Source organism: Amorphotheca resinae (genome assembly GCF_003019875.1).
Source record: "Amorphotheca resinae ATCC 22711 unplaced genomic scaffold M430scaffold_1, whole genome shotgun sequence".
Lineage (NCBI taxonomy): Eukaryota > Fungi > Ascomycota > Leotiomycetes > Helotiales > Amorphothecaceae > Amorphotheca > Amorphotheca resinae.
The window spans coordinates 3,112,732-3,125,145 of record NW_020194471.1 but is presented as its reverse complement, the minus strand read 5'-3'; the positions used below and the strand labels follow the sequence as shown (position 1 = coordinate 3,125,145).

Below are 12,414 nucleotides of genomic sequence, written 5' to 3'. Positions count from 1 at the left end.
CTACACAAAGAGAAAAAGGTTCGATGACTCGGAGACTCGGAGACTCGAGGTTGTCGGCTGTAGCAAACATGCAAACGGTAAACAAGAGAAGGAGTGAATGTACATGGACGCCTTATATCACGTGGCCAGGCGCAGACCACCTGCGTCGAACAGCCTCGCAATAAATCTGACCAACCTTCATCCAGGCCGCGTTACCTCTTTTTCAGAATTGATAAACTCTGCCATCCTCTTGAGATACTTGACTAGAAGGACGCAGCTATGCTTCTCTCCAGGACAACGAAGCGCCAGTAGTCCGGCGGTAGGAGAGTTCGATGCTGTGAGCAACATGGTTAGTCAAGGCAGGCGATACAGCTGATAGGGAGAGACGCTAATCTAAGGGCGAGCAATGATTGTGAGCAAGACTCTGGTGAGCGATGAAAGATGAAAGATGAACGATGGAAGCACGAATGCTCCGTAGGTGCTTTGCCCTATGAAAAGCTTGAAGTCCGGCGGGGCGTCTCACGTGACGTATCACACAAGATTCAGCGTGCTCTCTCTTCTCTCTTCTCTTGTCTCTTGTATCCTTTGATGATCTGTAGCATAAAAAGCCCCAAAAAGAAACTGACAAGTGTCAGTGATATCAGGACATCGTGTATTTCAAATGGCCCTTATTGTGAGAAGAAAGAGAATGAAGCGCCTGCCCCCTCATATTTGCGCATGTTATTTCTCTGATTAAATTGAGGTATCTCTCGAATCCCGGGTCCTGATGAAACGGAAATCCGCATATCCACCCATATATGCCCGTACCTAATCGTTTTTGTCTCATCTATATGCATGCCCTGCTTTGGCTTTTCTCCTCGTTTTTCGTGCACTCTTCCTTTTGGTACTGGTGACCGTTACTTCTTCAATCGACAGGACCCTTTAAGTCGGGACACTGTTAAAAGAATTATCTGGTTGACAGGAACTCTAGCCGTGACACAGTCTTTGCTCGAATGATTTTGGATTGGCAGTAATATTGATTTGATCTGTATTTTCATAAACCTTGATTTTATTCGTAAAGTCGCTTCAGAGAGGTCCCCCTTTTTCAATTTGTACTCCCGTTATAGACCAAGCAATACTCCATTCTTGACATGCATCTGCAGTCTAGTTGTCCTTGTGGAACTACTCGGTCTCCAGCTCTGCAATTTTCACCTGATGCTGCCATCTGCATAATTCTCTGCGGTTGACTTTCGTGTACTTGTCGTCTTAATTATCTCGCGTTTCTTCATATCTGACATGTGCATATTAGCTTCTGCACGTTTTTCGAAATCGACGAAATTTTGTTCCTGGCTACAGATTTCTATCGTTGATAGGAAGGGGATAAACAATTGGATCTCAGATCATCCGACGAGATAGCCACAAGGGAAGTCTCGCACCTTGAAGGATAGGCAAACCGGACTTGGATTAGGGCGCGCACCCAGTCCGTTCTTAATGACACAATCTGATAGTATTCAAGGACAGATTGATATTCCTCTCTTTCAAAATAACCCATTTTTTATCTGTACAGCTTTCCAAACTATTGACTCTCTCTAATCTTGACTCCCATCTATCCAGGATCCAAAATTAAAACACAAAAGGACAAGCATGAAAACACTAGGCGCACTACTTACTGTTTCTATATTACAGATTATTGTCACACCTCTCTGCATCCCTCCCGCCTCCACCAGCTCCATCACAACCATTGATCCCTGCGCTGACCTCAGAATGGCTGCACCCAACATCGCTGGCTCCAGAACTCCCCCACGTAGCTTCGATCCACCAAGCCAAGGGCATCTCACTTGCAGCTGCATTGGGTCCGCAAACCACGCCCGATCGATCAACAACCGCGAAACGTCATCTCTCACCATCCAATCCAGCACAAAAAGCTATCTATCCCCCCGCCAACCCATCCCTCTCACCACACCCTCACGTCAGAATCCCCCCCTATCCTACGAACTCAAAACAGGAGACAAAATTGATCGCCAGTGCCCCGGCAAAGAACCAACCGATGCAGAAGAAGCACGAGAGAATGATGAAAATGGCAGTATCCCGAAGCGCCTCATGCGCCGCTGCGAGATGGGCAGGAAGAAAGGTTACTATGAACTGAACCCCGAGAGAGCAACGGATCACCTCTATGATATCAAGGTTGACTCGGCTGTCGGGAAAGAAGTCGCGGACAAGCAGTTCGGGCCGTTGATGGCGCGCATTCATAAGACTGTGGATCCGAAGTAGGATATGGTGAAGCGTAGGGAGAATTCGGCGGCGCGCATCTGCGCTATTCGACGTGGGGTTTTCGTAATTTGGACTTGGAAGCACGAAAAGCATCCCCAAAGCAAGCCTTGACTGGCGTTATGGGATGGGTGTTTATACGTAAAAGGGGAAGGAGAGGGGAGTTAGGCACAGGGCCGCTGGCAAGAAAGATAGACGCTTCACTTGAGAAAGATTCTGATACAGAAGATGACTTTATGTACTAATTGTGGAACTATTTCCCAAACTAATACAATGTTTCGATGTCTAAGCTCTTTTCTCTTATTGCAGATGAGCATGACGAGCCTTCTCACTTGCATCATACCTTAAAACTCTATATCAGAACCTCATATTAGGCGTATCACATAACAAACCATCTCCTCTATCCAAAATCCCTTAAGTCCCCATAGAGAAAACCAACGAACATTATTCATTCATGCCCTATCTAACGTACCTCGATATATCCTAACGAACACGAATAGTATACTTAACTGATGTTTGAATACAGCCCGACCTCGTCGTGAGAAGTTTCGCTGCACATCGCATTTGCTTATCGACTTGAGTCAATAGCAACATTTTTGAGACGCCTTACACAAGTGAGGACTGTAATAGTGAAAGTGAGCCCGGGAACATTATTGGGAGAAGATACTCTATTCAAGGCACAATAGCATTATCTTCAAGTTAACTTGGATTATCACCTCCATTATGAAGAGGATTGAGTTGCTTGGTGATACTGAGAATTTTTAACTGTAGAAATGTATCGAATAATCTAAGATATGTATGTTCGTTTTATCCAATCCACCATCCAATCACTTAACCGCCCCTGAGATCTAGATCAGACCTCTCTTCTTATCCTTTGCCTTCCAGCCCGTCAGGGGGCTTTCAGGTCGTGGAACGTCAGGTCTGCCGCTCAGAACATCGACAGTGTGCTTCAAGGGCATCCAGAATTCGTGTTTTGGTCTCCGGTTTGCCCAATCCGTTTCATTTTCCTCCACATCTTTCATTGGGCTGAACACCACGCTTGCGCCCTTGATTCCAATCACCGTACTGCTCATCGGATCAGTCATGATCTTGTCGGCACTTCTGTCTTCAAAGCTCTCCAGATGTTCGATGCATTTAATAGCAAGCCTGACAGCACGAGTCCGGTCCATCGGCGAAGGAGTACCGCCTTGTTGTACGTGTCCAGGGATGCTGTCTCGTGATTCGAAACGATCTCTGGCCTCCTCGCGGATCATGTCAGCAATCAATTTGGCATTGTAGACCTTTGAAGCCTTCTCGTTGATAAGGATGAGACGACCGGCTCGTGATTGCCCAGAGTCTTGGGCAAAGACTTCTTTCAAGTGCTTGATATCTGCCGCGAGCATTTCAATGCTGATTCCTTCTTCCGGAGTATAGACGGCCACAGCACCAACAGATAAACCTGCGAGGGTTGCAATGTAACCAGAGCGCCCACCCTGGGTTTCGATAACGAAAACGCGGCGCCGGGAAGCAGACGCAGATTGCTTAATTGTATCGCAGTAGCGAACGAGTTCATTAAGACAGGTGTCAGAGCCAATAGAGTATTCGGTCCCTGGAACATTATTTGAGATCGTGGCGGGCAACAGAGTCATGGGTATGCAGAAAGCAGGGTATTGCTCTCTGGCTTTTCGGAGCTCTGAGAGGGCGTGGAATCCTTCAAAGCCCCCAATGATAAAGAGTCCATCGAATTTGTATAATTCAAAGAGTTTGGCAATGTGATCCAATCCAGATTCGGAGGGAAGTTCACGATTCATGCCAATCTCGGAACCTCCTTTACTTGCCCAGCCATCAACTTCCAACCAGTCAAAAGGTCTGACTGCACCGAGGGGCTTGTCACCGTGGTGTCGTGCAAAGCCAGCAAAGCCATTATGAATAGCAAGAGGGGTATGACCGCGGGTGAGACAGTAAGCAACTGCTGCTCTTGTAGCTGCGTTCACACCACCAGCTGGAGCGCCAACGTGAATAATTGCGATCCGCATGTGCTATGGAATATCAGTTAAACAAATCTCTCTAAAAAGTCAATCAAGCCTTACCTTTTTGGAAGGAAGTCTCATGGCATCATTGAGATCAGTAGTAGTCGTAGTCATGTAGGAGTTGTAGTAGTCGGAGAACTCGGTATCACGCAAGCTCATTGCTCGGTCAAAATCTTGAGCCTCTATAGCTTTAGCAACTTCCTTTGTATCTTCAACTGCCTGGACGAGAGGTTTCCGGGTGATTTTGTTCTCATTGATTGCAATGAAAGGAGTTGGTGTTGTTGGTGTTGCGTCTAGGACGGCATTCACAGCCTCCACACCCTGCAAAGTTGAGAGGTATCGATCGTAAGCGCATGCTGTACCTCCACGCTGTACGTGACCGAGAGTTGTAATACGAGTATCCAAAGCTAGGCCGTTCTTGTCTGCAAGGAGATCCTTAATCTGTTCTGGGGAAATTTTGTTGCCGTGCTGATCATGGGCTCCCTCTGCAACGATGACGATTGTCTTTCGCTTTCCTAGTTGTCTATGCTACAAGATATTAGAGGATTCCTTCTAAGAAGAGGGGAGAGAACTTACACGCGCCACAATTGTGCACATTTCTTCCTTCCAATTGTCCGCACGAGGCTTCTCGGGGATGAAGACGAAATCCGCACCGGTTGCAACACCAGCCATGAGAGCCAACCAACCACAGTGTCTTCCCATAACCTCAATGACAAATGCGCGGGAATGTGATGAAGCTGTGGCCTCAATATAATCGACCATCTCACAGATCCTGCCAAGAGCGGAGAAGCAACCAATTGTAGCGTCGGTACCAGACATGTCGTTGTCGATGGAGCCGACGAGTCCGACAATGTTGAGGTGTCTGTAGGGCTCAACTTGCTCTGTTGTTAACTCGCCCGTCGAGACCAGCTCATCGACCAAGCCCGGCCACTCGTGGCGGAACTTATCAGCTCCAGTCAATGAACCATCACCACCGCAGATAACCAGAGCATCAATGCCATTCAAGATCATGTTCTTCGCAGCCCTCAGCCTTCCAGGGCGTTCGTAGAAGGCCATGCACCTGGCTGTACCGATGAGGGTTCCGCCTTCCGAGAGCCAGCCTCGCACATCCGACCATTCCATCTTGCGTATGAACTTGCCGCCTTGGACGAGTCCTTCGTATCCTTCGTAGATACAATATGCTTCGCAGCCTTTCTCAATTGCCATGCGGACAACCGCCCTCGTGGCCCCGTTCATGCCGGGAGAGTCGCCACCGCTGGTCATTACAGCGATACGGCGCCTCTTGCCCGCGGGAGGCGGAGGGGGGTGTTGCGACACCATTATTGCTGGATGACGCCGGGATTGAGGGGAAGAAGAGTTCTTTCGAGGAGGACTGCTAGGGGTAAAGGAAAGGGAGAAGACCAAAAGTTCTCACCCTCCCCTGGCAGAATCAATAATTGGCGGGTTTTGGGGAGCAATAGAAAGGATGCGGATGAGAAAGTGGCAGGAGAAAAAGAAAGCAGTTGACGTGAGGGATGTTTGGTGGGGTTGGACGGTACCAGAGCTTATCGGGAGGTCTAACCTCAGCCTCGCCAAACCGTTTAAGCCCATAGTAGCATTTATAGTCGGTTTCTAGGGCCCTCACCTCCAAGGCTCAGCAGCCATTGAACAATTGAACCGCCTTCGACACTCTCTCTGATTGGACGCCAGCAGGAACTCCCCAGGGGTGGGTGAAGTCATATTAATCACCGAAAATTGGAGAAGCCCGCAAAACAGGTCAACCGCACGGCGACTTTTCGGCCCACTGTAGTGCTACAGTGAAGGATACTCCTGTGAAAGCCGGTTACTCTCGAGCACTCACAATGAGTTCGATTCCAGACGGGTTTCCCATATCCCTCCAGTCATGGCCATCGACGGAGGGGGATCCAAAGAAGTCCCTACCGTTCATGATCCAACGGATCAGAGACGAACGGGGCGGGTTCCTGAATGCCAACGAGGAAAGTCTGCGGCGAGAGATTGCTGAAGCCGGGGCTGACGATGAAGATGATGGCACGAGCGAGGAGGAAGACGATGAGGAGGAAGAGAAGCCGGATCGACAGAAGGAGCTGATGAAAGCACGAGAGGAGATGCTGGCGCAGATAGAGTTTGTTCTACCAAGTTACGGGATATTCAGCTACTAACAGGGAGTCAGATACGCTCATCAGCATACAATGTTCGCTCTAGACTTCGTGTCTCTCCTCCTATCCAAAGATCAACCGACTCAAGCCAGCATGACCATATCGCCATTTCTACGGGAGACACTGCCGTTGGGAACATTGGGAGCGGATAAAATACACGCGTCAAAGGTCACGGATGCAGTGAAGGAAGACAATAAACACGTAGCCAAGGGCTTCAAGATCCAAAACCTTAACAAGACTGTAGATTCTATTCTGGCATCTGCATCTAGGCTCGAGAAGGAAATCGAGGTGGAAACGAAATATTGGGAGCAGGTCCTTGCTGTCAGCGAGAACGGATGGGCTGTTTGTCGACTACCAAATGAGAAGCAGACATTGGGAGTTAGATTTGGGTTCTCAGAAGGTGCGGTTTCCTCTCTCCAGTCTTGTTTTTCACTTCCGTCAGTGCTGTTTTGTGCTAACCATCAACAGCATCAGCGACATTCAGAAATCGCAGTCTAGCCGCTCTCCGAAGAGAGCCAGACGGTAGTATATATCTGGACCAAGGTATCGCAACCGCCGAGCCTCAATACGTCCGAGTGCGCATCCAGTCCAACATCGGTGAATGCGGTTCCTCGACTGTACCGTCAGCTACTGCCGACGACGCCCCAATCGAAGCCCGCATTCAGCAAGCAAGGAACACAATCTTCGATACTGAACTCTGGCAAGAGCTCAACCGCGAAGCACGGACGTTGGCCTCCTTCGGCGTTCGTTCCAAGGACGACACAATAACCTGTCCACTCTCCCCTAACAAGACTATCATACTAGACCTCGTTTCTCTAGATGATTACAGCCCAGCACCACCTCGCAGCGATGATTACATAGCAGAAGGTATATCCCTGGCTCTTCATCTCCTATTGAGCTACGCGCACCGCCAGAACTTCCACCGCCGGACTCAAACCCCCGCGCCCCTCTCTGCATACAAGCGTCCCAATCCACCATATGCCCTGCTCCGCCCTCTGATCTCGCGGGTGAACCATCAATCTACCCTCTCCAGCATCCATGCCTTGCTTGTCCCTCTGTGCTCAATCCTTACCTCGACCTCACTCTCCCCACCTCCAACTTATACACTAACTAAGCCCTCACGCCTCGAGCAACTCTCAAAATTACCCCCTACAGAAGCCACAATCCTCTCTCTCATCGACCATCTGCAAGTGCAGCTCACCCTAAGCCTCACCCCGGCATGCAACATCATCTTGAAAACCCGTACCCTCCTCTTCCCGCTAGCCAACACGAACTTCAACCTGACGCTCGAGCCCGCGGATTCCTTCATGCACGAGGCCTGCAGGGCTCCAGGGGTAGTCGATCACTGGCGCAAAGCCCACGACTACATCCTCTTCGCCACATCCTGCGCACTAGCTGGATCATTCGCATCCCCTCCTACTAAAGTCCCCGAGGGAGAAAACGGCGCCGGAGGAGCAGCGCGATGGGAAGCAACAACACGCCCTCACGTCCTCCGTCGAGTTCAAGGCCAAACCGGACAAGGCAAGAGTAAACACCTCTCCTTCTCCCTCGAGGATTTCACCGCATCCCAGAAGAAAGGCCTACGGTTGCGCGTCAGTTGGGAATGGATGGGCGGTGTTCTCGAACATATGCCAGGCGGGCTTGACTCTCGTAGTCCTGGGGCGGGACGGGGGAAGAAGGTGGTCAAGGGGGAGGGCTTCTATGAGTGGGTTCTTTTGGAGGGAGAGAGTCAGGTGGTTGGCAGGGGAATGGCCGGGGAGGGAGGTGCTTGGGTGGAGGGCGTGCCGGTCAAGAGTTTGAAGGAGGTTGTGGAAATTGCGGAGAGGGATTAGGATGCGAAATTATGGTTGTATGAATTGCATTTCAGTATTCAAAAAAGATACGTAAAACGTGAGCTGATTCCCTGGTCCCTGCAAGTGTTTTATCAGACCTCGAGATGAGTTGACACTGAAATCGTGACACTATCCACATGACTTCACAAGACGAAAGCCGACAGCCTGGATTTGCAGACCATGTTTGTGAGTAAAGGGGCTAGCTAGAGCTATATTACAAATTATACCTTACGAGTATCGCTTATCAGCTTTCCACATGCAATTACTGCCCTATAGGCATAATCCCATAGCAAAAACCAGAGCCCTGATTCGTAATGCAATTGTAGAAAGGTAACAAACATACGGGATAGACTAGAGAAGAGGATCGCGGCAACTGAGGCAAAGCGAGCAACCCTGAACACCTGTGCCGTTGGAAGTGGAGAACTTTTTGTGTTGTACATCGATGAAGCAGACCTGGCCAAGTCGAATAAAATCCGAAGACTGTTTGAGAGATCCGTGGATAGAGAGAGAGCAAGGAAGTGAGCAATGCTAACATTTCATAGCACCATACGTCCAGTGTATTAGGCTTTGCTGCGGGTGGCCCGTTGAGAAGCAGCGGCTTTTGGAGCGGCGCTGTCATAATTGTGAGCACTTGAGAAATGGCTAGTTCAATGATTATGACTTACGTCTTCTTGCCTTTAGCTCCCTTCTTTGGTTGCGGCTTGGCGAGCTCGGCTTTCTTGTTCTCGATGTAAGCGTCGAAATCATCTTCGATCTCACCAGCATCAAGAGCAGCGTTAAATGAGTCTTGAAGATCCGAATCCTTGATGCCCGGGATATAATTTTCACCCGTCTCGGAGGGTTCTCCTTTAGCTGCAGATATCTCAAGGTCAGTAGGAGGTTCACAAACAACAATTCTCCAGTGATGCCAGAAGCAGAAGACTAACCACCAGTTGAAGTGTCTTCAGGATTCTCCTGGTTAGCAGTCTTCTTACCGCCCTTCTTTGCTACAGCCTTTGCACCGGACTTTGAGGATTCAACGACCCCATCAACACTATTTGACTCAGACTCATCGGCTTCTTCTTTCTTGACTTTCTTGGCGCGGGACTTCTTAGCAGGCTTCTCTTCATCCTCCTCATCATCGTCATTTTCTTCCTTGGCTTTCTTGGCACGAGACTTTTTTACGGGCTTGTCCTCGTCATCACCTTCTTCTTCCTTCTTGACTTTTTTAGCACGAGGCTTCTTAGCGGGCTTCTCTTCATCCTCCTCATCAACATCATCTTCTTCCTTCTTGACTTTCTTGGTGCGGGACTTCTTCGCAGGCTTCTCCTCCTCCTCATCATCTTCCTCTTTCTTGGCTTTCGTAGCTCGCTTTCTCTTCACTGCCTTCTTATCTGGCTCCTCTTCGTCAGACTCCGCCTTCTCATCCTTCTTACTCGCCTCGTCTACCTTCATTTTAGACTTTGATACGGAAGTGTACAGGCCTTTCTCGCCAAGTTTGTTCATCTCAGGGTCCTATATTCTGTAAGTCGGGTACGTAGTAGGTGGCTGATTAGGACCGTGAACTTACGCCTCTGAAGTCTTCTGGATCAATGAAACCCTGAGTAATGACACGTCGAACTTTCTCCTGAACCTCGGGATGCTTTTCAAGACTATTCTTGTCATCGCCTTCATATCCATCAAGAAAGTCCCATCGGTACACACCAGGCTTTGCTGGATCTTCGAGATAAGCACGCAAATTTTGGAGCTGATATCCCGAGACGCAGCCCCTAGAGAAAATATTAGCTTTGCTAAAATTACCTAGAAGATTTCATCATAGTGCGTGAAAGCGAAGAAGCAAGTGTTGCTTGAGATCTGAACGTACCAGTGTCTCCACTGCCAAGAACCTTTGTCTTGAATAGTGACCCAGGTTCCCATTCTCAACTCATTCTTTTCAATCTTGATCCCAGCTTTCTTACATTCTGTAGCGCGGCATCCAGCACGCCCGCTGGAGGAAAGTTCTACTCAGTATATCAGCCAGTAATAATCAAATCGAATTTCCGATGAACCCGCTAGACGATGAACGAGGCGGCCCCAAATAGATGGGGCAGGCATCAGGCATTGAGTTTGCAATTGATAAACAAGAATGTAGGAATGAATATCGAAGTTCAGTACTTACCAACACGATAAGACATCTTCGTAATAGACTTTGATGTAGCTGATCGCCGTGGAGAGTCTGATGATTCGGCTGGAATTTGACTCCCCGAAACAGCTCGTGCCGATCAACTCCGCGACGCGCAGGCTCTTTAAGGGGCAGAGAATCACTGTCGTTCGAGACTCAAAGCCGCAGTGATGGGATTCCGAGTATGGCACCTCAGAACTATCACAATGAAAAGCTATTGAAGATCGGAAGGATGGTGGTCAAGATGTTCGTGAGAGAGATGAGGGAGATTTGAATTCTTGAGAAATGTTACTTGCAGCCTTGCGCCTCGCCTTAAGTAAGCGAGCCGCTTGCTCAGCGTGGTTTACCTTAGCCAGGACCTTCCAGGGGTACCTAGGTAGGTATTTACGCTTTATCAGGGGAATGGATGCCCGCGCAGATGAATGAATAAAACTCTAGGTAGGTTACTACTGTACGGAGTAGAGCTGTTCGCATCACAAAAGGCTTTGTTATTTGTTACAGCCATCTTCTTTATTGATCGGGGCCATTACAAGCGACAAACGCGTATCGTAATAGATGCTGCGAATGTCTACCTTCCCCCTAGTTGATCAGTCTTCCCATTCCCAATCCGTCAAGCTCTGGCATCGAAAAGGTCTCCAATCGCAGATTATTGACTAGTTCCTTGTTTTAAAATTCCAAAGCTTCCATATTCTCCGGTCTCCAATTCCTCTCTCCTGTCTTGTCCTCGTACGAGGGATGCGCTGGAGCAAGTTCTGCGACCAAGTCCTCGGCGAAGGACGGCCAGAATAATACCACCAGGGCGGAGAAGACGATATGAAATTGGAGGCGGTAGGAGAGAGCTCTAGAATTGAGGAGAGATAGACAGGATAGCTTCTTTTTTATTTCCGCATCAATGAAGAATGAGATCGTATGGTTCTCTTCCTCTGGCTGCTATGTTATTGATGCTGGAGACCCCGTCAGCCGGTATACTACTTCTGAGAGCTGCTCTTACGACTCCCGAGCCTCACCAACAATTACTTCTGCATTTTAATACCATTCTTTGGAAATGATTCTACGGCAATGGCTGCATACTCAGGGAGGAACTCGAGGCTTGTCACATGACCATCCGGACCGACTGCCTCTGCCCAGCCCATCGACGAGAAGCCTATGAATGTACCAATTTCTATGGTCGTAGAGTGTTAGAAATAGCGTTTCAATACTCACATACAGAAAGAATTCGAACATTGCAGATGTGAGAAGCGAGAAACAGAGGAAGGAATCCAGGGATGACCACTTATTTCGTGGGAGCAAGACCCCTAGACTTTTCAGATGAAAGAGAAAGAAGTCAGTACCTGCCAGAAAATACAGCGTTGATTCTGAATGCCTCTTCAACAGGGGAACATTGTATTGTTCAAAGGAAAGCAAAACGTACTTCTCTTCGCACCCATGGCCTTTGCGAACCAAACCCGAGATGAACCTTGCAGAGGAGAAATCATGTAATTTGCTCTCTTGACTTCTTACACCCCAAGCATGGTGATCAGAGATGTGTTTTGGCAACTTTGTCGAATGACTTAAAGCGTAGTCACTACCTGCTGCTGCGACTTGCTCGTTGGGATAGAGTGGGGTGTGATTCTCTTCATCGTCAGTTGTTCAAAGGTTGCATTTAATTACAATGGAATTTGGAGGTGCGAGGGGGAAGTTCGAATTAGACTAAGGTACCCACACGGTAGAAGATGAAGATGAAGATAAAGGATGAGGGGGATCGAAAACCACATTGCGCAATACAGCTGGAGTACACGGCTCGACCAACGGTGTCAATAATGAACCTGGAAGCTTTTGTTACTTCTCGACGCGCCTAGAACTGCTTTTTTGAAAGTGAAGTCTCGGTAATGGCCCATCCTTTTAAAGACATGTGTCTTGAATCTCACCTTGTACTGTAAAACTCTCGCTATCCAAAACAACATCAACTTTAGCGTCATACTTGAAGTCGCTCTCCTTGTTTGTCGATCCGCGTTTCTCCAAGGTACGCTTATGGAGCATAGCACTCTATAGCGCAGTCCCTAAATTAACGT

The 12,414-nt window shown here is 48.6% G+C and overlaps 4 protein-coding genes across 4 annotated transcripts; 2 read left to right on the top strand and 2 right to left on the bottom strand.

Annotated features, from left to right (window-relative positions):
• The first annotated feature begins 1,684 nt into the window (after nucleotides 1-1,684).
• Nucleotides 1,685-2,425, top strand: M430DRAFT_32610 (hypothetical protein). Its single transcript, XM_024866201.1, has one exon. The coding sequence runs from the start codon at nucleotides 1,723-1,725 to the stop codon at nucleotides 2,227-2,229; it is 507 nt and encodes a 168-aa protein (XP_024725647.1). The 5' UTR covers nucleotides 1,685-1,722; the 3' UTR covers nucleotides 2,230-2,425.
• Nucleotides 2,426-3,074: 649 nt separating this feature from the next.
• M430DRAFT_24481 (hypothetical protein) lies at nucleotides 3,075-5,555 on the bottom strand (the record flags this gene model as incomplete). The annotated part of the gene is made up of 3 exons (XM_024865071.1): nucleotides 3,075-4,244; nucleotides 4,296-4,763; nucleotides 4,812-5,555. 3 exons carry the CDS (start codon nucleotides 5,553-5,555, stop codon nucleotides 3,075-3,077), a joined length of 2,382 nt encoding a protein of 793 aa, XP_024725646.1.
• Nucleotides 5,556-5,879: 324 nt separating this feature from the next.
• Nucleotides 5,880-8,304, top strand: M430DRAFT_38806 (hypothetical protein). The gene is made up of 3 exons (XM_024867277.1): nucleotides 5,880-6,357; nucleotides 6,406-6,791; nucleotides 6,860-8,304. The coding sequence occupies exons 1-3, from the start codon at nucleotides 6,077-6,079 to the stop codon at nucleotides 8,221-8,223; spliced, it is 2,031 nt and encodes a 676-aa protein (XP_024725645.1). The 5' UTR covers nucleotides 5,880-6,076; the 3' UTR covers nucleotides 8,224-8,304.
• A 20-nt stretch (nucleotides 8,305-8,324) lies between these two features.
• On the bottom strand, nucleotides 8,325-10,608 carry M430DRAFT_63295 (hypothetical protein). Its single transcript, XM_024869045.1, has 6 exons — nucleotides 10,361-10,608; nucleotides 10,067-10,202; nucleotides 9,773-9,971; nucleotides 9,150-9,717; nucleotides 8,889-9,075; nucleotides 8,325-8,835 (listed from the first exon to the last, which is right to left on the bottom strand). The coding sequence occupies exons 1-6, from the start codon at nucleotides 10,374-10,376 to the stop codon at nucleotides 8,784-8,786; spliced, it is 1,158 nt and encodes a 385-aa protein (XP_024725644.1). The 5' UTR covers nucleotides 10,377-10,608; the 3' UTR covers nucleotides 8,325-8,783.
• Nucleotides 10,609-12,414: the final 1,806 nt, after the last annotated feature.